This window comes from Planococcus citri, chromosome 2 (genome assembly GCF_950023065.1).
Source record: "Planococcus citri chromosome 2, ihPlaCitr1.1, whole genome shotgun sequence".
NCBI lineage: Eukaryota > Metazoa > Arthropoda > Insecta > Hemiptera > Pseudococcidae > Planococcus > Planococcus citri.
The window spans coordinates 49,523,013-49,547,419 of record NC_088678.1 but is presented as its reverse complement, the minus strand read 5'-3'; the positions used below and the strand labels follow the sequence as shown (position 1 = coordinate 49,547,419).

The following is a 24,407-nucleotide window of genomic DNA, read 5'->3' as shown; positions in this document are numbered from 1 at the left end:
ACATTATAAAGCGTGAAAAATGACAGAATTTTATTATTTTTTATCTCCCTGCAGAGACAAGGTTGTCTACGTTGAAGAGAATAGGGGTACGAAGGGTACATTTATATCAGATCCGAGTTCTTTTAATCAAAAGTGAAAAATATTTCTCATTTTTGTCTTTCATTTGAAACATTTTTATACGTCTTTTATAAGCGAGTGTATCACACTTGAACTCGAAGTCATCGATTTAAAAGAAGGTCGAGAAAATTCCAGGCAATGAAAAAAGAATTTCGAAAAAAGTACCACCATGCTTGGAATTTTTCGCAAACAAAATTCTAAACATTGTTTTACATGCGAGTAGAGAATTTCACTTCAAGTGGCGAGTTCGAGCACTAAACGCGTATTTTCAGGTTCTCAACAAGAAACCCAAAAACACGTGACGAAAAAAAATTCCAACTTTAAAACGAACTGTTTCCGGGTGTTGGAGAAATATTTTCGATCGATTCGGATGCTTGAAATTACGTACCCAACGTGCGAATTTTCAGCCACCCTGTTTTACGTAGGTACCTACCTCGGTACCATACGTATAATGTATTTTCGTGCTCAGTTTTCAAAAATTTGAATTGTAATTTGGACGGCGTTGGTTTGAGCAGAGAGCAGGGTTTGATATGTTCTTTTCATCTTCGAGTATCAGGGTTTTGTTGAAATCGTACAACTCGAGTTTGAGTGGTTCTCTTGTTAGACCTTTTCTCTCATGTTACGCGAGTGTTTGGTAGATTTTATCGATCGAAAAATAAATTAGGGCATATATGTTGAATTTCAAATGTACGATTGAACGAATTATTTGCACTCACGTGCTCAAAAAGAAAGTTCTTCTTTTGTCAACTTACTCGTGTCTAATTTTGATATCTAAATTTTTAAAACAATAAATTCAATGTCTTCAAAAAGTTTTTTGAAAAAATTGTGATTTTTGATTTTTAAATTCATTTTAGGTGAGTTGGAAGTTGGAAAAAATATCAATCAAATTCATTAAACTTTACCACTTTTTTTGCATTCGTCATCGCTCAACTATGAGTAAAATTTGCCCACCTTGTGTTAAATAAGTACAAACAAAATGGGTAGCCTAACAAAAGAGGAGTATCCCAACCAACACAAAAATTTTTTAATCAGACGAAAAGGAATCGATTGAGTGCTCTAAAATACACCACCAGTCTGTTCCAGGCACTAAAATATATTTTCCAAATTTCTTACGAATTTTTGACAATTCAAATTTTGTGCCATAAATCAGAAAAAATCAAAATCTCACCTAATTGACCTAGAAATGTGAAATTTGGCTCTAAAATAGTAAAGAGACCATCACCAATCTACTAGAGAGCCCAAAAATATAGAACAAACCAAATTTCAGTTTTACAGGTCAATTTAATGAAATTGTGATTTTTAAAAATTCGTCAAAAATCGAAAAATACATTTCGAATTTTAAATTTTGGATAGTGGACAGTGATACATTATTTTGGGAGTCCTCTATCGATTTCGAAAAAAGAAAAATGTCGAAGCAGGCTATAGTTTGACCAAATTTGGCGGTAACCTTCATTTTGAGTTGAAAGTCATTCAGAAAATTTTTAGCTTCGGAGTTGTCCCTGGAAAGGAGTTAAGTAGGTACGGGTTTTCAAAAAGAGGGCATTTTCAAAAAAAAATCTGTTTTTTTCGCTCTAGTTTCTTACCTAATTTGTTATGGATAAAATGGCAGAGTTCCAAAAACTAGTACATATTTTGGGTGGGTCAAAATCCTCCGATATTTTTTTCACGCTCCTCTCTACTATAATTTAAAATTAGAAGAGTATTATGATACATATTTTGTGTTGAAATGTTGCAAGAAGTTTCATTTGCTCGTTTTCAATGGTTTCTGGTACTTAGGTACCTACCTAATACCTACCTATAGTTATTTTAATGTGGTTATCAAAGTTTGTCTCAATGTCTGAAAGTTGAATTTTCCATAAAAACGTTCTATTTTCAAGTTTAAGAACGTTGTGAAATATTATATTTCTAAATCTGTCTTGAATATAATACCTTATGCTTTTTAACGGTACGAGGTATGTATATAGTGCAATAACCTCAATTTTTTGTCTCTTTTGTCATTAGTAGAAGTAAGATGAGATCATAAGAAACTGTTAAAGGGAAAGAAATTCCTTCTCTCATTTCCAATTAAAGCTTAAGAAGGATACAAAATAATAGGAGATAGAATTTTTAAGTTTGCAATTGTATTAAAAATTCCAACAAGGGGACTTTTGCAACCTGTTGACTGAACCTGAGCTGAAATTTTACACACTGAAAGAGCGTAGTTTGTATTGCCAGAATCAAATTTTAATCTGCTGAAGTGAATTCTTCAATTCTTGACAAATTTTTGAATGGCGGAAACAGCATAACTACCTATGTGTTCAACAGTGTAAGGTCCCATATCTTTTTTGGAACAATTTTTTTGAAAATCCTTTTTCATATTATGATGATAATCAATGTGACATCAGCATGATTAATTCTCCATTTTCAGAAATTGTGGGGGGTTCATGAAGCTTGTTGAACGCAACTTCATTGTTGATTCGTTGTCGCATTCACTTCTTGCATATGAAATTAATCAACACTTGCTGAACCTTCATGTCGATGGATTGGTTGAAATAGCACGTAGGTAATAAGTCCAGGTTTTTCAAAAATGTTTTTTTTTGTGGTTTATGTAGTAAAAAAAACAACGAGGAATTTGAATTTAAAAACCGTGTAAGTCGAAAATGCACCCTAGCGCTGTAATCGGCGAAAATCTAAGATTGAAAAACATGTAAGTCCGACATACAAGGTTTCTATTATAAATGAAAAATATGTAAGTCCGACATTCGAGGTTTCTATTATAAAAACCATGTAACTATACAAGAATTTCATCAATTTTAAATTTAAAAGCCTTGTAAGTCCTTGTTAAAAACCACGTAAGTCCTATGTAAGTACGATGAAAACCTCGTATGCCATCTTTAGAAACCTCATAGGTATGTCCTTTCAAAGTGCTTTAATTAACAACTTACATTGATGAACCTATAATATCATCAGGCTATACCATTAATAAGACCCCTAAAATATAATAATGCAATCTAAAACTACATACAAATAACAACATCTGAATGTTTTAAACGTATTTTTGCTCTCCTGAAAAATTTACGATTTTGGACTTACCTACATGCTATTTAAACCAAGCCATCGATGTTATCTATGTTGTCATTTACCAGTTTACCACCGCTTGAGTGTACCTACTAGTGGTCTGCACTGGCCAGCTCATAAAGCCCGAAACGAGCCTGAATGCAACTCTAAGCTGCTAATGATTCGTGCAATCACTACATTTGTGTCAGACATCGGGTGCTGAAGAAACAGAGCTCGACCCGACTTGAATGTAGTGATCACACTAGTCGCTCACAACATAGTATTGCATTTGGGCTTGTTTTGGGCTTCCAGGCAGACCCTGTGCAGACCACTAGTACCTACACTGCTTTTTGAGCTAATTTATCAGCAACAAAATTGTTATGATCATATCAACGAACTCTCACATGCTTTAACTTAAATTCCTGGATTTTCTTGGAAAGTGCAATGACCTCTTGAAACACTTCCTTGTGATGAACAGGTTTCTTATTTGATCACCTTAAAGTTGACCCTCCAGATCGATGGTCAACATTTTAGCATCTCTCGATAGTTTCCAGCAAAAATTCAGTTTTCTCCTGCAATTTCAAATTGCTCTGGAAGGTGTTATAATAAGTCTTATTAATAATCAATTTTGGGAGCAAAAAATTAAACTCCGTCATAAGGTCAATTTATTGCAAAAATTAACGATTTTGGATTTTAGATGATTATTAAAATTGTCCGAGAATTTCAGCTACCAAAGTTGATTTTTGCTGGAATCTCTCGATTGGTTTGAAAATGGCGGCAATTGATGGGGAAGAGGGGTCCCCTATCTCAAGTTTCTCTTTTTGTAGAAAATCAATAGGTAGATACCAACAAGTCACCTCCGCCATTTATAAAAATTCGCCAAAAAATGGAACATCAACAAAATTTGGTTCTAAAGGTCTGGGTGACATGAGTGCTCTTTCAACGAGCCAAATTTCTGCTCTGTCGGAGTCGACGAGTTATAAAGGTTCACTTGTGAATGAAATAGGATTTGATGCAATAGCTTAAAAGGAGTGAAAATTTTCTATCATAAAACTGCTTCGCTTCACAAACGAAATCTACTGCTTATTTCAGATGAGCAAAAAGTTTGAAGTGACCTATTAATGTGACATTTTACGATGAAATGTGGTAAAAGCTGTTTGTTTGCCATGCTATGAAAAATCATTGCAATGCAGAAAATAACGTTAATTCCGATTACTCGTGTTTAAAATTTTTTACAAAGTGAGAATCCTTCAGTCTTTGAAGTTCTAAAAAGAACTACCTCTTCTAAATAGCAAAGCCAGGCAACTGCAAATAGGCAAATACGTGTATGTATGTATCTGCAAGGGATGTTACCCTCCTTACCCAACGGCCAATATATGACATCCTGTATAGGTTATTGGTACATTAGAACTACTAGAAGAATAATCAAGTTTATTATTTTTTGCTGAAATAATAAAAAAAATTATACTCGTATGCTTATAGTATAATAAAACGTGGAGACCAATACCGATCTACAACCGAACCGATTTTATCGTCGAAAATGTCTTGTTGTTGACGACAGCGTTCGCATAGATAGTCACGACAAAGAGGTAAAATATCCTCGCAAATGTTACAAGGAGGAGGTCCGCCTAGAATAGCCGGTATGGAAACTTCTTTCAGCAGTATCTTCAATGCTAACGCTCCGTGAGTGGCTTGATAGGTTGTTAGAGGCGTTTTACACCAGTTTTTCTTACGCGATTCTTGGTATGTCGCTTGATTGGTACGTGACGATGGTATTTGATCATGTTGCGTTTTGTAATACCTGGAAGGCGATTTAACGAAGCCCGCGAATGTGAAAGGCTCATCGTCGCTTTCTTGTTTCGTCGTAGGCGTAGCGGCGGCTTTGCTCTCCTCTTTGGCAGCGCATTCGGGGCAAAGGTAATCGTAATTTTGTATATTTGCAGTAGTACAACAGTCATCTGTTGGTGTACCACAACAAACGTAACCTTCAGGGTAACATCTACACGTAGATTGGCATTGGTCATCATTTGCAATGTCACAAATATCCGGTGCGTTCTGCTGATCGCTGCATTTTTCGCAAGGTAAAATAATTTCGGGCTCTTCGTTACAATAGCAACATACCGGTTCGCGGCCACTATTTTGCATAAACTGACCGTCAGATCGATCGCAAACCCTCGATAAATACTTTTTGCTAAGCAGTTCGTTTTAAAATTAGCCGCATTTTTTTTTTTTTTTTAACTCGTTTCATCCAACGAGGCGTGAGAATTTCAACAGTTGAATTTATCTCACGTTTCGCGACGACACGTACACAGTATTCGATCTTATATTCTTAAGACTATAGAGATACTCGCGATAGCTCGTCGTGTTTATATTAAAAACATTCTTACCGATTCGCTCTCTCATTTATCTTTATTTTGAAAATCTAATAAAAAGGTTTACGGCGTTGGAAAATTCGCGTAAAGAAAATTTATAATGAGATGGCGCCATTTCCGAGTACTCGTTATGAATTTTAATAAAGCAAAATCATTTCAATACTTGGCAAATATTTGAAAAGAATTTATTCGAGGCTTAGGTATTCACCATTATAAGTTAACGATACTATTAAAATTACCAACAATGTACGCTATATAAGTTTTGGATGTTTTGCCTGCTTGTACTACCTATGCTTACTAAGTTTTTCTTTTTTCTTTTTCAGAATTACTGCATAAGTACCGAACGATGTGGCCATGTAAAAGTTCACGTTCAGGTAAGTTTTAAATTATGGTTTATTTCAGTTTTTCTTTTAGGTATTTGAAGATAAGTATCTATCTATAGATACTTATATAATTGAACGATAAATTAATAATTGCTCAAGCATTCTTTAAGGCAAGTCTCTCTTTCACGTTATCATACCTATCTGATTATTGATTATACAAGATTTCCATCGAGAAGATGCTCCTGGTTCTATTTTTCTTGAAAGGCAACGATAAGCTGATGAATTAGACCTATAATTACTTGTTTGAGAAAAAAATCCTTATAGATTGCTCCAAAATAAAAATTTAGAAAAAGGAATATTGTGTAGGTAGAAACACAACATCAATTTTTAAAGCTAAAAAAACGAATTTTGGCCAATTTTTTCTAAACAAAACAAATAAGACGAATTTGAAAACATCGATCACACTTCTTATGATCAAAATTGAAAATAAAACAATTGATTGATTGAAAAAATTATTGATTTTCAAATGATTTCTTTTTAGAACAACTTGATTTTTGTTAATCAAAAACAAAAATGAAATAAAACAATGCAAAACAATTGAAGACGTCATAACAAAAAGGGGTATACATGACACATATGTCCTTTTTGAGACGAATCCATATTGTTATTCTTCAGACCTTCCTCTAATCATATGAGACCACCCCCACTTCACAAAGTTGAAAAACCAGTGAGATATCGCCAATTTAAAACTGCGAAGTCGATTAAAAATTTACTTTTTCAGAGATAATGGGTTACTCATGGTCGATTTTGTGTTGTCAACCATTATTTACCTGGTTTAAATCCAAAAATTTGCTCAAAAACATTTTTAAATCAATAAAAAAATTAAAAAAAAAATTGGCCAAAAAAACTTGTCTTTTTTGTCTTTTTTTTTTACTCAACATAGCGATCTTTTTTCAGATATAATGGGTTACTCATGGTCGATTTTGTGTTATCAACCATTATTTACCTGGTTTAAATCCAAAAATTTGCTCAAAAACATTTTTAAATCAAAAAAAAAATTGGCCAATTTTTCGCTTCAAAAAGGACATATAATTCGAAATGTTTGAGCGCTTACTGCTAACACACAGTTTCCTCCAGACTGATGGTGCATAGCATTTCATATAGTTAGATAGTGAGAAAATAAGATAAAATCGTCACCATGTTCAAATATGCACATTTCTAAACTTCACAAGCACTCAAACTTTCAAACAGTTTTTTCTCAAAATACAACTTTCACACATATGTCCTTTTTGCTATGACGTCTTCAATTGATAATTTCAAACCTAACTGATGAAAAGAATAAATTTTTGATACGTTCAGCCAATCGATTTTCGATCATGACTGATTTTTGCAAATTAAGTATGGTCCAAAAGTTTAGTTTTGAGGATAAAATTGATTTTTTCTATTCAAACATAATCGATTAGGTAGATATGAAATTGAAAATCGCAAATGAATTGATTTTTGGGATTTTATTATTTGATTCTTGATCGTGATTGATTTTTGAGGTCTAGTGAAAGCCCTCAATGTGTTAGGTGGTATATTAAGCAATTTATTATCGTTTGAAAATTTCTAAAAAGGAAAAATCTTGAGGTGATCCCCTTCTATTTGAATGGAACCGTGTTTTTTTTTTTTAGAAATAGCATGGTCTGAAACCTTCACAATCAAAATTCAAGTGACCCAAATTCGTTTTTCAATTTTTGAAGATTCAAAAAAAATGTACTCATTTTTGGTGATTTATGCTTTAAAAATGTTTATTTAGGCATTTATCTAAAAATGATGAAAGTTAGTCCGGAAACTAAATATTGAATTTCAACACATTCGGGCATTCTGGAACCTCCAGCGCGATTTTCGATTTCTTCATAATTTTTGAATTTTTTTAATAGACGCGAAAATTAATTTGAGCAGGTAAACATCCGATTGTGGCTTATTTTTTTTTAACGACTTTATCCACATGAGACGATTTTTAGGAAACCTCGTGTGTGATTTTTTTGATCAGCATGTTCAAATGCACAGAAAGAGATTCAAAAAATTAAAAATTCTCAATTCTTAGAAAAACTTTGAAACTTTGCACGAATCGCGGTATGTTGTCTGAAACTGATCGTGTGCTCGAATTTCCTTATTTCGAGACATTCTAAAACCGCCTTCCCTACAATTTTAAAATCTTTCCATAAAGCGTAAAAATTAATTTGGATACTTGACTAAAAATCAAATTATGGATTTTCTCGCCCAATTTGAGAAGTTAATCCTCATTTATACCGATTTCCAGGTGGACACCTCGAGTGCGTTTTTCAAAATCCAAATTCTTTTCAAATAGAAAATTTTATGATTTTTTCCACTTGAAAATATTTTGATCAAAAAAACGTACCGAATAGCCTACTTGGACATCGGTCCAAATGTGCAAGATGAATTCATTAAATGGGTAAAAAGAAGACACAATTTGATTTTTACCTTCCCAAAATAATTTTCGCACCTTTTTGGAGAAATTCAAAGATTTTGGCGAAATTGAAAATTGTTCTGAAGGCTTATGAATGCCCGAAAATGTTGAAATTTGGTTCAGGGAAGTTTGTATTCTAGTTTCAGAACTAATTGTAATCATTTATACATATTTTTTCAAAAGCATAGGTAAATCACCGAAAATGGTAATTTCGAATTTACAAAAATTTGTCATAAATCAAAAAATGAATTTATTGGGTGGTTGAAATTTCGGTAATGGGGTTTCAGACCATGCTCTTTCCAAAAATTACGATCCTGCTTAAACCGGTGGCAAACACCTCGAGAGGTTCCCTGATTGGGTTTGAAATGACCTTCACTGATTGAAAAACTGATCAGAAGAATAGTGGGGAAAATGATATTGAAATTTTTCCCCAAACTAATCCGTTTGAAATGTTTACTTTCCATGAAAGGAAATATTAAATGGGAGAAAATTCCGAAAGCCCACAACGATGCAAAGTGTAGAAAACCGCTTTAGTGGTATCTACTCAATTACTGTTTCGAAGTCCATTATTTAGGTTTTCGTACAACTTTCTGCTTGGTTCTCAATTCTCATCGTGCACGATATTCGTCTCTGAAGAGAAAATTTCTCACGATTGGAATTTCAAACGGTTCTCTTGGAAATTGGATATTTAATGAAATTAATTTCAAACTCACGTGTCTCTATCACATCCCCGAAAGATTCAATAGGTACATATAATACTTAATGCTTATCTGAGCGAATTCAAATGCGTCAATGCTCATTCCTACGTACTTAGGTAGCTCTTACCTACGTAAGCGAATTACGTTCGAGAACGTTTTATTGGTTTAAAAATACCGAGAAAAAAAATTGGCGAAACGAAATCCCATAACAACAAAGGGAGAAATTTTGCATACGTAAGGTATAGACTAGAAATAAGGAGAGATTTATCTATACAGGGTTGATTAATTTTCACTTATTTTTTCAGGGAGACCTCTCTCAGCAAGACAAAAGAGCCGTTTTTATGACAGTACACGACCTTGGATGCAACCGTATGTACACGATTTTTATTGCTTTCAATATAGCATAAGTACATGTACTAGGCCATTTTTAATCGATAAATTTTTCTATTGCATACGACAATAGAAAAGAATACGAGTACCTACATACATATGAACGAAGAATTTTTCATTCTTTCAAGGGTTTCTATCAAATAAGGAAATAAGGAAAAATACGTATCGTAACAATAACGTTATCAAAAAAAATATTTCATTCTGACAACTTGTAATCTATTTGCAATTTGCTGATGTGTCAAAATTGAAAATTAATTCGCATCGAAATGATAAAAACTTTACCACTGGTAATCGCATATTACCTCGTGTATTGGAATTTCACCAAATCAACAAGATAGAATTATTATTTTTTTACTCCTCTTTTTTTTTTCGGTTGAATTGCCTGTACTGTGTAACATTGAAAACCAATTTATCAAGGACGAATGGTATATTTAGGCTGTCACGTTGCGGTTCAATATGTTATCTTTTTTTATTCACGTTGAAAAACACATACAAACGTGATTAAGCTTTAATAGAATCGATAATAAAACTATAAGCTTATTACCGCTTCTTCTTCGTTCACCTGATGAAATAGAAAAACAACTTTATATTGGCACAAGTACTTTCGTGTTTAGACTGTATACTCGTGGTCGAGATGAAAAATTCTCAAGCGGAAAACATTTAGCGGGCTGTACACTCGAGTGGAATCGAGGTATAGAACTATAATATAATCGACACAATGACGTACTTGGTCGTTATTTTGTCAAATATTTAGGGATGTTTTGCTGAAAAGCATTTTCTGGACTTGTCACTAAAGCTGCCAAGGTTTAGGGGATCAGTTTACGCTTCATTTTTCATAATTTTGACAAAACAAATATGGTAATTTTAACACGAGAAGAGTAGAATTTATTTCCGTCAGCTTTTCTGAACACACATAACGTTCCACTTTAGAATTGTACAAGGAAGGCAGGACTTTTCCCATGGTCCGTAGATATTAGGTATCTAATCAAAATAACTGGCATAATCGAGCTAAAAAATTCACCTCCAAGCTCTTATATTCTTTTGATTTCCCCCTTCCTGGCGCAGAACTTCAACTTCCATAGAATAGAACTCATTTTTCAGGTCTTTATTGCGTGTTTTTCAGTGTCTGAGTTATTATTTTTATTTGAATACCTACCTCATCAAATAAAACTAAAATACCTTTCACAATTTTTTTCCTCCTGGCGCAAAACTCTCTCACGTTCTGAGGACTCACTTTCTGGTGTTTCAATATCAATAATCATCAAAGAGTCGTTATTTTAGTTCTAGTGCATGATCCGTGATATAACTTGACATGTACCCTATGCTCCATTTTTCTGAAACCTACCTAATTTGAAAGTTGAAGGAGCAAGTGAAAGAATTCATGATTTTTCTTTCTTCCTGGCGCAGAACCTCTCTTCCTGTTCGGTCTAGAGAATCATTTTTCTGATTTTGGATAGTCACAACGATGTCCCCATTTTACAAATATGTAGTTTGATAACCAAACATCAATATTTTTCTCCTCCTGGCGCAGAATTCCCACTTACCAGGGATACATTTGTTAACTCTTCGCAAGTAAATTCCATCTTGTTAAATTCATTCTTGCTGCTCCAGTATTTCATATCCAAGATACCTACCTCCGATGCCTTCCATGATTTTTCTCTTCTCCTGGCGCAAAACTCTTGCTTACCTACTGGAATTCGTAATTTATCCATTGCGTTTAATATCAGTACAAGCTGATTCCTATGATGGCTACTTTTAATGATGTTCGAGATTTTCTTCTCCTCCTGGCGCAGAACCCTCATTTACATGAATCGTATTTTTTAAATCCTTCATTACATTTTCACAGTGCCTGAAGAGCATAATTATTTGTTCGAGGATTAAGGGCCGATTCCGCATACTTTATTGCATAAGCAGCAGGCAGAATCCTTGACTAAGATTCACACGTTGCAAGTTTACTTAATTCAAGTACATTCACGTTTAAGTACTTGATCATCTCTGATCGAATAAATTTACCTACTTGTATTTATTATTTTTCATCGTGAAATAGAATGGATAATCTGTCAATTAATTAAAAAATCAAGTTACTTGCGGTAGTTTGAATTGAATAAACTAGCAGCGTGTAAACCTTGCTTATCAGCATGCATCTTCAGATCTGGAGATCTACTGAACAGAATTAGATGAAATTTGAAATATATATACTTTGAAACAATTAAAAGAAAATGTCGGAAGCGATTTTCATTTGATTGAGTATTTTTCGCAGAATTTGAAATTGAAAATGAACGAAATTTGAACACTTTTCAATCATTGATAATTCCAAAACTATTCAAGTAATTAAAAATCCCATCCGACATTTTTTTTCTAATTGCTTCGTAGTATCTACCTATTTTTCAAATTTCATCGATTTTCGTCGGATAGATCTCGAGATCTCAACACTCGAAAATCAGGCGGACCGAGTATGCAATCGTGTATGCGGAATCGGCCCTTAAATCCAATAAAATTGAGAACACTTCATAGATTTTTCTCCTCCTGGCGCAGAAGCTGCCTTATTACTAGAAACTCATTTTTAAATTCTTTATCAGCTGAATTTAACTATGTTAAATTCGTCCTATCTGTTCTAGCACCTGATATCCATGATACTTTCAATGCCTCACGTGATTTTCTCCCCTCCTGGTGCAGAATTTTCGCTCACCATGGGGCTCATGCTCTGTCAACTCTTCACAAAAAGATTCCATTTCATTAAAATCATTCTTATTGCTGTTCCAGTATTTGATATCCATGATACCTTCAGTGCCTTACATGATTTTTCTTTCTTCCTGGCGCAGAACTTTTACTTACTCGTTTCAGAATCAAATATTTATAATATTTTTACAAAATGCCTTCCATGATCTTTTTCTCCTCCTGGCGCAGAAGCCACACTTACCAAGCACTCGCTTTCAAATTCTTCACAAACTGAATTTAATCACGTCAAATCCATCTTCTCCGTTCGAGCACCTGATATTCATAATACTCGTAATTTCAATACCTTCCATGATTTTCTCTTCTTCTTGGTGCAGAACTACCACTAGTGAGGACTCAATTTTGATTTTTCAGTAAATAGGGTAATTATTTTTATAGCTGTGTCATCACTAGATTCAAATTGTTTTGTGTTCAAATACAAAACAATACAAATAATTGCTTATTATGAATTATCTCTTCTTCTGGCGTAGAATTCCAACTCGCCGCGGACTCATTATTCTGTTTTTTGAAAGCAATTTTATCATTTATTCGCCATTAGTTCAGCTTCACATAATTTTTTCTCTCCTCCTGGCGCAGAACTCTCAAGGTGTTTTTTTGGGAAAATTGGGCATGGGATTCGAAAAAAAGTGGCGGGAAGATCTGAAAAAACTGTGGGAAAAATTTTGGGTCAACTACTTTTAGCATGGCTTTTTAACTGGGAGTTCAAATTTTAAAATTCACATTGAAAATTTAAAAAATGAGTTTTTTCCGAGGATTTTGCATTTCAAATCCCATCTCCAAATTTTTCAAAAAAAAAAAAAAAAAAAAAAAAAGGTCAAAGACGACGACCCACTCTTGTGAAGACTAGCTCTTTATTCTCAATAAATATATATTCATTGGCGTCAGAAATAAAATTGATCAACTTTGTTCTAGTACTTACCTCATTCAAATAAAATAATATGTCTGGTATGGGTTTTTCTCCTCCTGGCGCAGAACTCCGACCAACTGTGTACTCATATTTTGTTTTTTGAAAGTAATTTCATCATTTACTCGCCACCAGCGTAGCTCCACAACCTATTGACTAGGTAATATTGGTAAAACTAGAAACAATTGTTTCTCCTCCTGGCGCAGAATCCTCACTCAGCAAACACTCGTTCTCTTATCAATAAATAGGTAATATTTCATTTCCCCAGCCATCAAGTTGATCAATTTTGTTTGAGTAGGTAGAGGTACCTATAATTTAAATAAAAAAATAGGTATGCCTAGCATGTTTTTTCTCCTCCTGGCGCAGAACTCACCTTCCTAAAGACAGGTTTTTTGTATCCGCAACTTGAATCTAAGATGAAGTCAGATCTTCGGATTTCAGTCAAACTTTTTTTTAGTGCTTTTAAATGGTTAAATAAAGTACGTAATCAAAATCGTATCTGTTCTAATCCTCGTGAATGGTTACTGGGCAGGATGAGCGTAATAATTTTCAAGCTTTGGAATTTCTTTCAAAAATGTCAAACTTTAAATGCTCGTATCTCAAGGCTGGTTAAATTGGGAACAAATCTGTTTGCAATTTTTTTAACATAACAAAGGGGAAATTTAATGCCAGTACCTACCTAATCAAAATTAGAAATGCTCGAATTTCAACTTTCATCGTGAAAATTCAACTTTTCATGATGAGCACGTCAGTTGATTATGAAATTATACTTCAAAGTTGGAGAAACTCGTTGGTATCTTCAGGAACCCTATACAACTTTTTGGATCAACGCCATTTGTTTTGAACTTGATCAGACTTGAACTTTGAACCAGCAGGAGATGAATCATTATGTAAATACGTAGGTACCTACTCAAGTCCCCTGAATTTTCATCTTTCAATTTTTAAAATATGTGTCATTTTTCATCATGAAATAAAAAGAGAAAAAAACTTATAAACTATACCATAGAGAGAAAAGCTATAAATAGTCACCTTCCCATGCACACGCATTATAAATGGTCAGAAAAATTACGAGCCAAATTTTGATTTTTTTTCTGCGTTTCGTTGATATGTATTACTGCTGTAGACTTGAGATACGTTGGCCAAGTTTAATAAGGAGATGATATTTTTTATGTGTACGAATTTGAGCTTATTTTTCACGACAGTTCACCAAAGAAAAAAATATGAGGAGATTTACCTACATCTGCATGAAAACATATTATTTTCCTAATCTCAATAATACTTAATGGAACATAATTATTTTGTAATGCATTTGCGTGTTAAGTACTTACTTAGGTAATTAATACACGTTGTAAGTAAAACATCAAAGAACATTCAACCAGAAAACCTCATGGAGTATTTTTTCCAACATTTGGTCGATTAATAATTACCATATTTTTATGTTTACTATTTTTAATGCGGTGCTGTTGTCTCGTACGAGTAAATGTTATGAAAATTGACTTCATAAAAAAAAAAATTAACCGGCGAAATGCCAAGAAAAAACTGTAAATACATCATTTATTTAACAAAATGTATAAAAACATTACTTGTATCCATCTTATCCTTGGTTTATTATACAAGATTTTTCGAGCAAAATACTCGCTGGGTGGATATAATTTTTTGCTGTACTGTTTTTGACATTTTGATAAAATAAAATGAATGGATAGATAAAATGGCTATATTCATTAAAACATGACACAGAATTAATATTTATTCAATTAGGTATAATGATGGTAGTTCTTGTTCTTACATTTTGCTGATGAGATCATATTTAGATTTATGTTTTTATCTAGTCAGGTACGCCATACTCAAGTGATTCTTAGGGTGAATTTAAAAAATAGCTTTGACCAAAATTTAAAAAAAAATGTTTGCAAAATTTTAACCGCCCATCAGTTGAATATAATTTCACGTTTCTTAAGAACCTGCTACTCTTGGATTAAAAAATAGTCTCCTTCGTCGAAAAAACAACCAATTTGATATATTCAAACCATAATGGAAACCCACATACTACAAAAATACCACATCGGCAAAAACCTTCCCTTCTGAAGAGTGGAGTGATCTAGTTTATGCGGTTAAAATTGTATATTTTTAGCTTCGAGTCTCGAGAGAATCTTACAATACGTCTAATAAATTAACAAGTCTCACGCGAAAGTACACAAGTCGGTGTAATTTGAAATTTTATCACAACGATAAGGGAATTTTACCGAGAAACCACCGTATAGTAATTTCATTTTGATTACAACACGTTCGCAGATCTGCGGTTGTATAAGTATTCCCACCGACATTTCGTTTTTATTACGTTATTTTTTTGTTCTTTTTGCAGACCACTCGTTCGAAAATTTCGTAAATTTGCCTTGCATGCAAGAGATCAAAGACAGATCAGTATTCATTCACGTCGACGTACCGGGACATGAGGATAATTCGGAAGCATTACCAGAGAAGTAAATTGGCCAGATATCGAAATACCATAGCTCTTTAGAGAGAGCTATACCTATTCGTGAAAAAAATTCCTACTATATTTTAATTCTTTATCGTTCGTTTTATTTTCGCAGTTATCAATTTCCTAGTTTGCAAGCACTGGGAGAAGATTTGGTCACAGTATTGGATACTTTACATGTTCGTTATGTAATTGGATTTGGTGAAGGGGCTGGAGCTAATGTCATCGCTAGGTTCGGATTAGCTCACCAAACGCGAACAATCGGGTTAATTTTAATAAACTGCACAGCGTCGGCGATATCAGTGAAAGAAAATTTTAAGGCTAAAGTAACAATATTCTTTACGCATCTAGCCAGACGAAAATAAATCTCAACGTTGAACGAAAATAACTAATACTCGTTTTATTACAGTTTATGAACTGGAAAAGACAGTCGTCGCTCAGCCAATCTGCTATGGACTATTTAGTTTTCCACAAATTCGGACATGTAAGATATTTTCTCATTATTACGTTTTATTTATACAAAAATACCTACGGTAATTTTATTCGGAGTGATTTTATGAATTTTTTTCTCCTATATAAACGCTTCGTTTGTGTGATTTTTTTTGTTCAAAACAATAATTTTTTTTTCGTTGAAATTTTATAAGTACCTACCAATGTGGAAAATAACTCGTTGTTTATTTTTCGTCCAGCGCACCTTTCAATGAACTAATGTTAACTTTAAATTATATGTATGTTATAACTTCACTATTATTGCTTCAATATTTGAAAAAATTCTTTCGTTATATATCAAGGTATCACGCAGTATGTCTATGAAAAACGAAAAAATTTCAATATCAGTAAATATTCACCGATAAAACACACCCACACATCGGCGAAAAATTTTCTATAACCACTTTTACGTCGTAAGAAGTACTATTACACGAAACCTCTAGATATTCTATAAAATTTAAGCGTAGGGTACGTGATGAGAATATTAACTCAAACTCGATATAGTGTCTAATCTTTTAGGAATCCATATTACGAGTACATTGCTTACATATTTTGAAATGAAAGTCATCGTAAACGTCTCAATATAACTTTCAAGTCTTAAATAACACATATTGCTCTTACCTCCCTGTAACGCAACATACCTACCTACTAAATTTTATAGGTACCGTCGTAATAAAGGATTAGTGCTGGTATTACGATAATCTTATAATTTGGTTTCTCTACTCTACCTACCTACCTATCTATGTCCAACGAAACTAGCTAATAAATTATTTGGTATTCGTACGAAAATTTATTACGGAAATTGAAAATTTTAAGTTTTTCTGTTTTTGATTGTAGATATAGGTATACGTTTGAGATTATCCATATTTAGTTTATTAACCAAAAAATTGAAAATTTTGAAAGCAATTACGAGAATTTTGAAGATCATTTCATACCTACGTACGAAATATGTACAATTCGAGAGTAAGGAAATAGCCATTATTCATAATTATGGTGGATTTCATCATAAAACGAATCAAATAACGCAATTTTGTTACTTTTTCAGGCTTTTTTTAGCGTACAGAAATGTCAGCTATGTTTTACTTCTCTGCACGATCTTTATTTTCATTTTTTTTCTTTCTTTAAAAAAAAAAACAATAAAAATGCATATAAAATTTATCAAACTGCTTGATCCATTCTTGTAAAAAATTATGGGATCTGATCTAATTTGATTAGATTATTCGGGCATTTCATCATGATCAGATCAAAATTTTGATCATACGTATTCAGATGCAATAGGGAAGACCCGATTCGATTGAATCTGACCAGATCTGATCTGATGAGATTTTATCATGATCAAACCAGTGAATAGATCCGTACATTCTCCGAATATCTCATTTTAAAATTCCAATTAATCGTACTGCTATCAATTTTGAAGATAAGCTAAAATTAAAAGGAATCCTTTTTGTGCAAAAAAATTCATTGAAACTAGATTTGTTCATTTTTCAAAAGAGGGACCCATTCTCACGAAGAACATACCTACCTATTTTATATTATTTTTTGACAATGGAGGTATCGTAACTCGCACAAAAATTTTCGAACTGGGCACAGTAAGATCAAAAAAGCGTGCAAAAATATGTTAACTACCTGCCAATCAAAATTTCAGCTGCTGAAACACATTTTTCTGCTTTTGGTGAATATTTTGCCGTTAAATTTGGACTAAAAATGAGTAAAAAATAAAATTTCACCAAATTGACCTCGTAGAAAGCTGAAATAATTTTCGAAAATCAAATTTGATTTCTAAAAATTCACTAAAAAATTGAAAAATGCATTTTAGCTCCTAAAATTTTGACTGGTGTCATATTTTGACTTGCATGCTCTTTCAATCTATCCTATATTACAATATGAATATAAATTGATATCAAATTTGTACATAGTTGACATTTCTGCTTTTGCTGCATTATTCTGAATTTGCTAGCTTTTTGAATTTACCTATTTGGAATAAATAAAATTCAGTACATATTAAATCAAGAAAAATTTTTCATTTGTAAGTTATTATTAAATTATGCCATCGCCTACGTACTTTTGTTGTTATTTGGGTACCTATTCATGATGAAATCCTTTTACTATCTTACAATTCTTTCTGTTGCGCTTCGATTTTTTACAGGAGTAGGTATTTTCAAAGTATCTAGGTAATCAGACTTCCTCTTTGAAATTCTAAAAAAAAAAAAAAGAAATCATTACGATGATTCAAAAAACACAAAAACGATGTTTACGATTCACCATCGATTAAAAAATATACGCTACAGCCTACCTAATCTTACAACATCGTCACTCGTTGCAAACAATATAATTTACAAATTCTTCACCGTATTATAGTTAATACTGTTTCATTTTTGCTCACCACTGTCTAATGCTATTTATTTGCATGTGTTTTGCTTTCATTGGATTTATTCTATGTACTTTCTTCTTTCTATGTTGAACTTAATGTCTTATTTAAAAAGATTATCGATCAGGTAAAGTTATACAACAGTGTTTTGTCGTTTTAATTAAACTTTTTTTTTTTGTTTTACGCTACGTTAGCTGTTTTTTGCAATAATAAACGATAATTAGGCCTATATATTACATAGTAAACGTACTTTGTTCTTCGATTCCGATTATTAATCGAAATTATTTTTCAGCAAATGGTAAATGATACGAGCTCAGATAAAGATCAAGTAATTGCTGATTTTGTTAATCGTCTTCAGAGTAATTTAAATTCCGGAAATTTAAGGCATTATGTGAATGCATTTTTAACGTAAGTGTTTTTTACATCGGCGTTATTTATTTATATTTAACTTACCTATACCTTACCTATAATAATTGATTTTTTAACTGAAAATATAAGGTAGCCTACAGGTACCTATTTACTCGTAGGTACTGTAGGTTTTGTATGCGCGAATGTGATTGACATTTCTACTTATTTTACCTAATTAAATATGCAGGTATAATATTCTAACCATCCTACCATTCCACGAAAATTTTCATTTTGTGTAGGTACCTAATATATTGAAACAATGACCTTTCAAATTGATAGAATTTTACCACACTATTTTGTTTACGTTAGCTACGTATAATCAATTCACGAATACATGCTAGATATGTAATTATTCATATTAAAATTTAACATGATTTTTTTCTTCTTTCCAGTCGTAAAGATCTCCAGCTAAAAGATTACAAACATGATATTTTATTGATAACCGGAGTATTGGGATCTTATGCGAACGTAGTGGAAAAATTACACCGAGACTTGGATAAAAATAAGGCCACATTATTGAAAATTGAAAGAGCTGGAGATGTTCTATCTGAAGCGGTAATATATTTGTGTACCGCTATTTTCTTTTGCAGATCATTAACCCCTATCTTCTCCACCCGAAAAAATTATCCCATCATAATTTTTAAAAATTCCAACTTACTAATTCGCAAACTTGATTTTACAGCCTGCTAAAATGGCCCAGAGTATTCTATTATTCTGCAAAGGACAAGGTTTACTCACATCGGTAACCTTACCCGGTATAGAAAGGCAAAGGACTTTCTCAGCCAGTTCCACAGATAGCGACAAGCCACGAAGATTATCACGAGGGATGAGCATGGAAGACTACGATAAACCAAATATTAGACGGTTGTCGCTTTCATTCCACGAACCAATCCCTCAATCGGTGGAAAAATGAGTTTTACTTCGACGTAAAAAAATTGTTGTATAATTTTTTGACTACACATTGCATAATGTAGTGTTTTTTTTTCCTTCTCTAATTAAAACCAAACCAAATTAATGAACCTATATATAAATCAAAATTATCTCTACCTATACCTATTTATAAACGTACTTTATATTTTACGAACGAGGTTCATTAAAAGCAATATTCTTTTGCTGAGAGGTATATTTCGTATGCGTGAAAAAAGATAGGTACTTGCCTATACTTACAAGTAGATTATATCGATCGTTGTTTCAATCTATTCTTGAAAATAATTAATGAATGTTTCATTGTATTTGTATCATCTTCATCGTTGCTTTAGTATATCTACTTATACTCAATGCCTGAAAAAAATAATTACGAGGAAGGAAAATGAGTGTGTAGATTCAGTTTTACAATATCTTAGCATTTTAAAATTTGATCAAGCTCTCTGTAAATTATTCATTGAAAATAGGTACATTAAATATATAATCCTGCTTAGCTGGTTGAACGTAGAAAAACATTGTCAATATATTTGTCTTACATAAAAATAGGAAGAAATCAGTAAAAGCAAAATACATATTTATTGTAAGGCTGTGTAGAAAAGAGCTAAGATTTTTTTTTAATCCTCATACTTTGTTTGATAATAATTTTATACAAAATTTGATATACTTGTACACGCTTGTTGAATCAAACGTTTTTACAAAATTTTAAGAAGGCTCTATTTACAAATCACCGAATTACGAGCCATTTGAAAGTTATATGGTATTTCCTAAATTAGGAAACAATGTAATGCGATAACGTAAAACTTTTATTCATGTTTTTTTTTTTAATGTAAAAAGTTTTTAGAACTTTACAAAAATAGTTGAATAGGCGTGGCTATTATTGTCAATTTTTCTACGTAGTGAAAAAGGTTACCAGAGTTAGTTGAATAGCTTTACTTATATTTTAGTTTGTTTATAGAAACATGAAAAACCATAGTAATTCCTATCTAAAAAATGTTGTATGCAATTACAACAGCTTTGAAGTTAATGTGCATTGTACATGTGCAAATTTGTTATTATGCTGTACCTATACTTTATCTGTGTTGGAATTAATTCACTATTGGTGACATTTATTTCACTTCGCTTTCTATTCGATATGTTGTTTAGTGTGATTGAGTTGCTAAAATGTTAATTCCTATAAAAGATTTTCTTTCGTAATGGAATAGGAAACCTGTAAACTGTATACATGGCATAGTTTTTAATACTGGAATTTTAGAGTAAAAAAATTGTGCCTTGTTGCTTTATATCGAAAAAAAAAAATTAGAAGCGTTAGTGTGTGATGAACCAAACGATGCAATTACATAATTTCACGTATGATTTATTCGATGAAAAATAACGCAACTATGATTCGAAATCTCGCTCTTTGATACCAGCGCTAAGAGGACTTTGAGGAAAAGAAGTGCCTTAAAATATTTTTGCATTGAACGTTATTGGTGAAGAAAAAACATTTATTGTTTTTTCTTTGTGATTTTGTTGCATAATTTTAATTTTAAACAAAACAGAATGCGTAACTAGAGGGAATCGAATGTAACGGTCTCATTGTGATTGTGCGATGACTTTTCATTTTTTTTAAATTATTACAAAATATAAGAGTATACGAAAATGGAAAGGAAAGTACGTTTTTAAAAATATTTTTGTAATATTGTTGTAAAGTCTATACATATTGTTTCTTATTTGTTTCTGTACGGAATAAGAGTTTTGAAAGGGAAGAGATTGAATGTGTTTTGAGGTCTCTATGTGATTTTGTTATAAATCTTTCATTTTATATACAACATAGATCGTACATTCCTAATATACATATTACTTGCACACATAAACGCTAATACAGTACAGCTACTTTATCTGACAAATATTTAAGAATTCACATTTGTTACGATTTCCAGGATATCGTGAATGTGCTATAATAACACGCTGGCTCTATGTAAAATAAAAAAATATATTATAAATGTACGTATGTGTAGTAAAATATACAGTGTTTTTGTATTTCCTATGTAGTTTTGAAATGCTTTTTATATGAATAAGATATTCAGTATTGATTAAATGTAAAACATTTATAATAAAAATGTTGGCTATATTTTGTAAATGTATGTTAGCGTTAATTTATTTAATTTTTTTTAAAAATTATCATTAGAATGTAATACAACCTGTGCTTTTTTCCTGTTAGCAGTTTTTGTTATTGTTAATGGTTTTAAATAAAAGTTATCTATATTTTCAGTCCTCTTTTATGTACCATTTTAATGCTTCCTGAAGAGGCTATTATTCGATTTCCAATACTCGTAGTTAAGGCGTATCTCTGTATAAAATATATATTTATTTAATATTATTTTTAACAAGTATTCATTCGATAGATTATTTTTAAATTGCTTAAATTCGAGTAAGATTTTTTTATTTATTTGGTTACTTGGAAAATTGTTGTTAAGAGACTAAGTTTGGAGAAATGAGGCATTATTAGAATCAAATAAAGCTTTTTGTCGTTTCACTTACCTACATACAAATGTACTAGTACATGATGTTCTAAAATTTCTCGAGGAATAAAAAACACGCATTTAAGTACCAGCAAGATTTTATTGATAATAATGAAATTATTCTCGAATTAATAACCTCTGCGTAAACCGTTGACAAAATAATCGGACTAAAAAATTTATTGCAAGCTATAATGTTCAATTTTAATTGCAATAAATTAATAACGAAGATTAATATTTTGTTTATCAAGAATCCGCCACCATATCCGGCTCATCTTTCTTCGCAACACCACCAACGAGTTTCTTCAGTTCACCAATAGCTCGGCCTGGATTCAAACCCTGTAAAAAAATTTGAGGTTAACCAACGATGAATTAATAAGATGAAAAACGTATAAGAATTATTTTTTAGGACATAAAACAGTATAGGAACGAGCTGGGAAAATTCCCTGACAAAACCGAGCCGGCCTACAAGTAGGTCTATCTCTATAGCTTCAGTTTCGTCAAAAAACGAAGGTCTGATTATTTTAGTCGAGTTTTTCACCTCAATACAAGAAAAAGATAAAGTAAAGAGATTTGGGAAAAGATCATTCCTCTTTTTATTCTTCTTAGTTAGCAATATTAATCACACTTTGGTTACAGAACCGGTCTTACATGGTAATTAAAACGAAATTATAAAAAAAATATCATACCTTAGGACAAGTTCTAGTACAATTCATGATCGTATGGCAACGGAATAACGAAAACGGATCGGCTAAATTCTTCAAACGTTGCTCAGTCGCTTCATCGCGCGAATCGATCACCCATCTGTATGCCTACAAAGAAAAATTCAAGTATTAGAGAAAAATTCAATAATAAAAACACAAATAACCGGTATATTGTACATTTGAAAAATTACCTGCATCAGAGCTGCAGGTCCCAAATATTTATCACCATTCCACCAATAAGAAGGGCACGAGGTAGAACAGCAAGCGCACAAAATACATTCGTATAATCCATCCTAAAACAAACAAAAAATGTTATAAATTTAAAACCACTTCATAAAGTAAGTATATCTTATTTACAAAATGTAATCAAACTCACAAGTAGTTTGCGATCTTCTACACTCTGCTTGTATTGCTTTTCGCCAAAATTTTCCTTCTTTCGTTGAAGCCAAGGTTTAATAGACGCATACTGATTGTAAAAATTCGTCAAATCGGGTACCAAATCTTTAATAACGTACATATGAGGTAGGGGGTACACTTTGGTGGTTTGTGAAGTATCCGTATCTATTTTGCTGCAAATAACTAGTTATTTTAGTTTCACCGCAACTTACGTAATACAAAATATGTATATAGAAAGAAAAATATTTACCAAATACAAGCCAGTGTATTTGTACCGTTGATATTCATTGCGCAAGATCCGCAGATACCTTCTCTGCATGATCTCCTGAAGGTTAACGTAGGATCCATTTCATTTTTAATCTTAATTAGAGCATCCAGAACCATAGGTCCACATCTATAATAAAGACACGTATTATAATTACGTCTTTTAAGAAATACAGTACATAGAACCGGAGAGGCGTATGCCTTTCATTACTTCTTCAAATCGATGTCATATTTTTGCAGACGGGGTTTCTGTTCGGGATTCGCTGGATCATAACGGTAAATTGAGAATTGTTTAATCTTCTCGGATGCAGCAGCATTATACAGAGTATTATCGGTGTGGATTTCCTTAAACTGCAAAAATTAATAACGTATTATGAGTGTGTCAAATGTTTATAGATGAATGAAATTACTTAGTAAATTTGCCAGAAGTTCACTAGTGTATGCCTTTATGATACCTGAATTCAATCGCGGTATGGTTACAATGAATGAGAAGTATTGTTTGATTGAAAAGCGATCAAGAAAATTGATTAATTTAAGTAATTTGAGTTTCAAAGGCATAAGTTGAATTACTTTTCGGTAGATCAGAATCAGAAAAATACAATAAATCTTACCGAAACGGCGACTAATCTAGTCGAACGTAGGAACTGGTTCGTCAGCGTAACGCATTTCATTTTTAAAAATGATTATAAAACCGCAAACTTTTAAATTTGTATTATTTTATGAAAGTTCAAAGTTTTCAGCAATCACTATCAGCAAAATCGTTCGATCAAAAAAAATTGATAATGGGTGGCAAATTACGAAAAAAATTACCAATATTTACGCGTAATTACGAAA

The 24,407-nt window shown here is 32.3% G+C and overlaps 2 protein-coding genes across 5 annotated transcripts in view; one reads left to right on the top strand and one right to left on the bottom strand.

Moving 5' to 3' along the window:
* LOC135836255 (uncharacterized protein ZK1073.1) overlaps positions 1 to 22,230 on the top strand; it is a 67,123-nt gene extending 44,893 nt beyond the window's left edge. For 2 of the 4 annotated variants that reach the window (XM_065350973.1, XM_065350974.1), the window contains exons 2-9: positions 5,849 to 5,899; positions 9,325 to 9,388; positions 15,409 to 15,526; positions 15,638 to 15,848; positions 15,932 to 16,006; positions 18,672 to 18,787; positions 19,180 to 19,342; positions 19,470 to 22,230. In XM_065350973.1, coding sequence (XP_065207045.1) covers positions 5,849 to 5,899; positions 9,325 to 9,388; positions 15,409 to 15,526; positions 15,638 to 15,848; positions 15,932 to 16,006; positions 18,672 to 18,787; positions 19,180 to 19,342; positions 19,470 to 19,700 — 1,029 coding nt within the window. In that variant the 3' untranslated portion in view covers positions 19,701 to 22,230. Of the gene's footprint in view, positions 1 to 5,106; positions 5,235 to 5,848; positions 5,900 to 9,324; positions 9,389 to 15,408; positions 15,527 to 15,637; positions 15,849 to 15,931; positions 16,007 to 18,494; positions 18,555 to 18,671; positions 18,788 to 19,179; positions 19,343 to 19,469 lie in introns of those variants that run through there. The other 2 variants (XM_065350975.1, XM_065350976.1) reach the window with 2 other exon arrangements.
* Positions 22,231 to 22,292: 62 nt separating this feature from the next.
* LOC135836256 (uncharacterized) lies at positions 22,293 to 24,346 on the bottom strand. The gene is made up of 7 exons (XM_065350977.1): positions 24,185 to 24,346; positions 23,785 to 23,924; positions 23,560 to 23,703; positions 23,290 to 23,482; positions 23,105 to 23,206; positions 22,899 to 23,021; positions 22,293 to 22,548 (listed from the first exon to the last, which is right to left on the bottom strand). Exons 1-7 carry the CDS (start codon positions 24,242 to 24,244, stop codon positions 22,456 to 22,458), a joined length of 855 nt encoding a protein of 284 aa, XP_065207049.1. The 5' UTR covers positions 24,245 to 24,346; the 3' UTR covers positions 22,293 to 22,455.
* Positions 24,347 to 24,407: the final 61 nt, after the last annotated feature.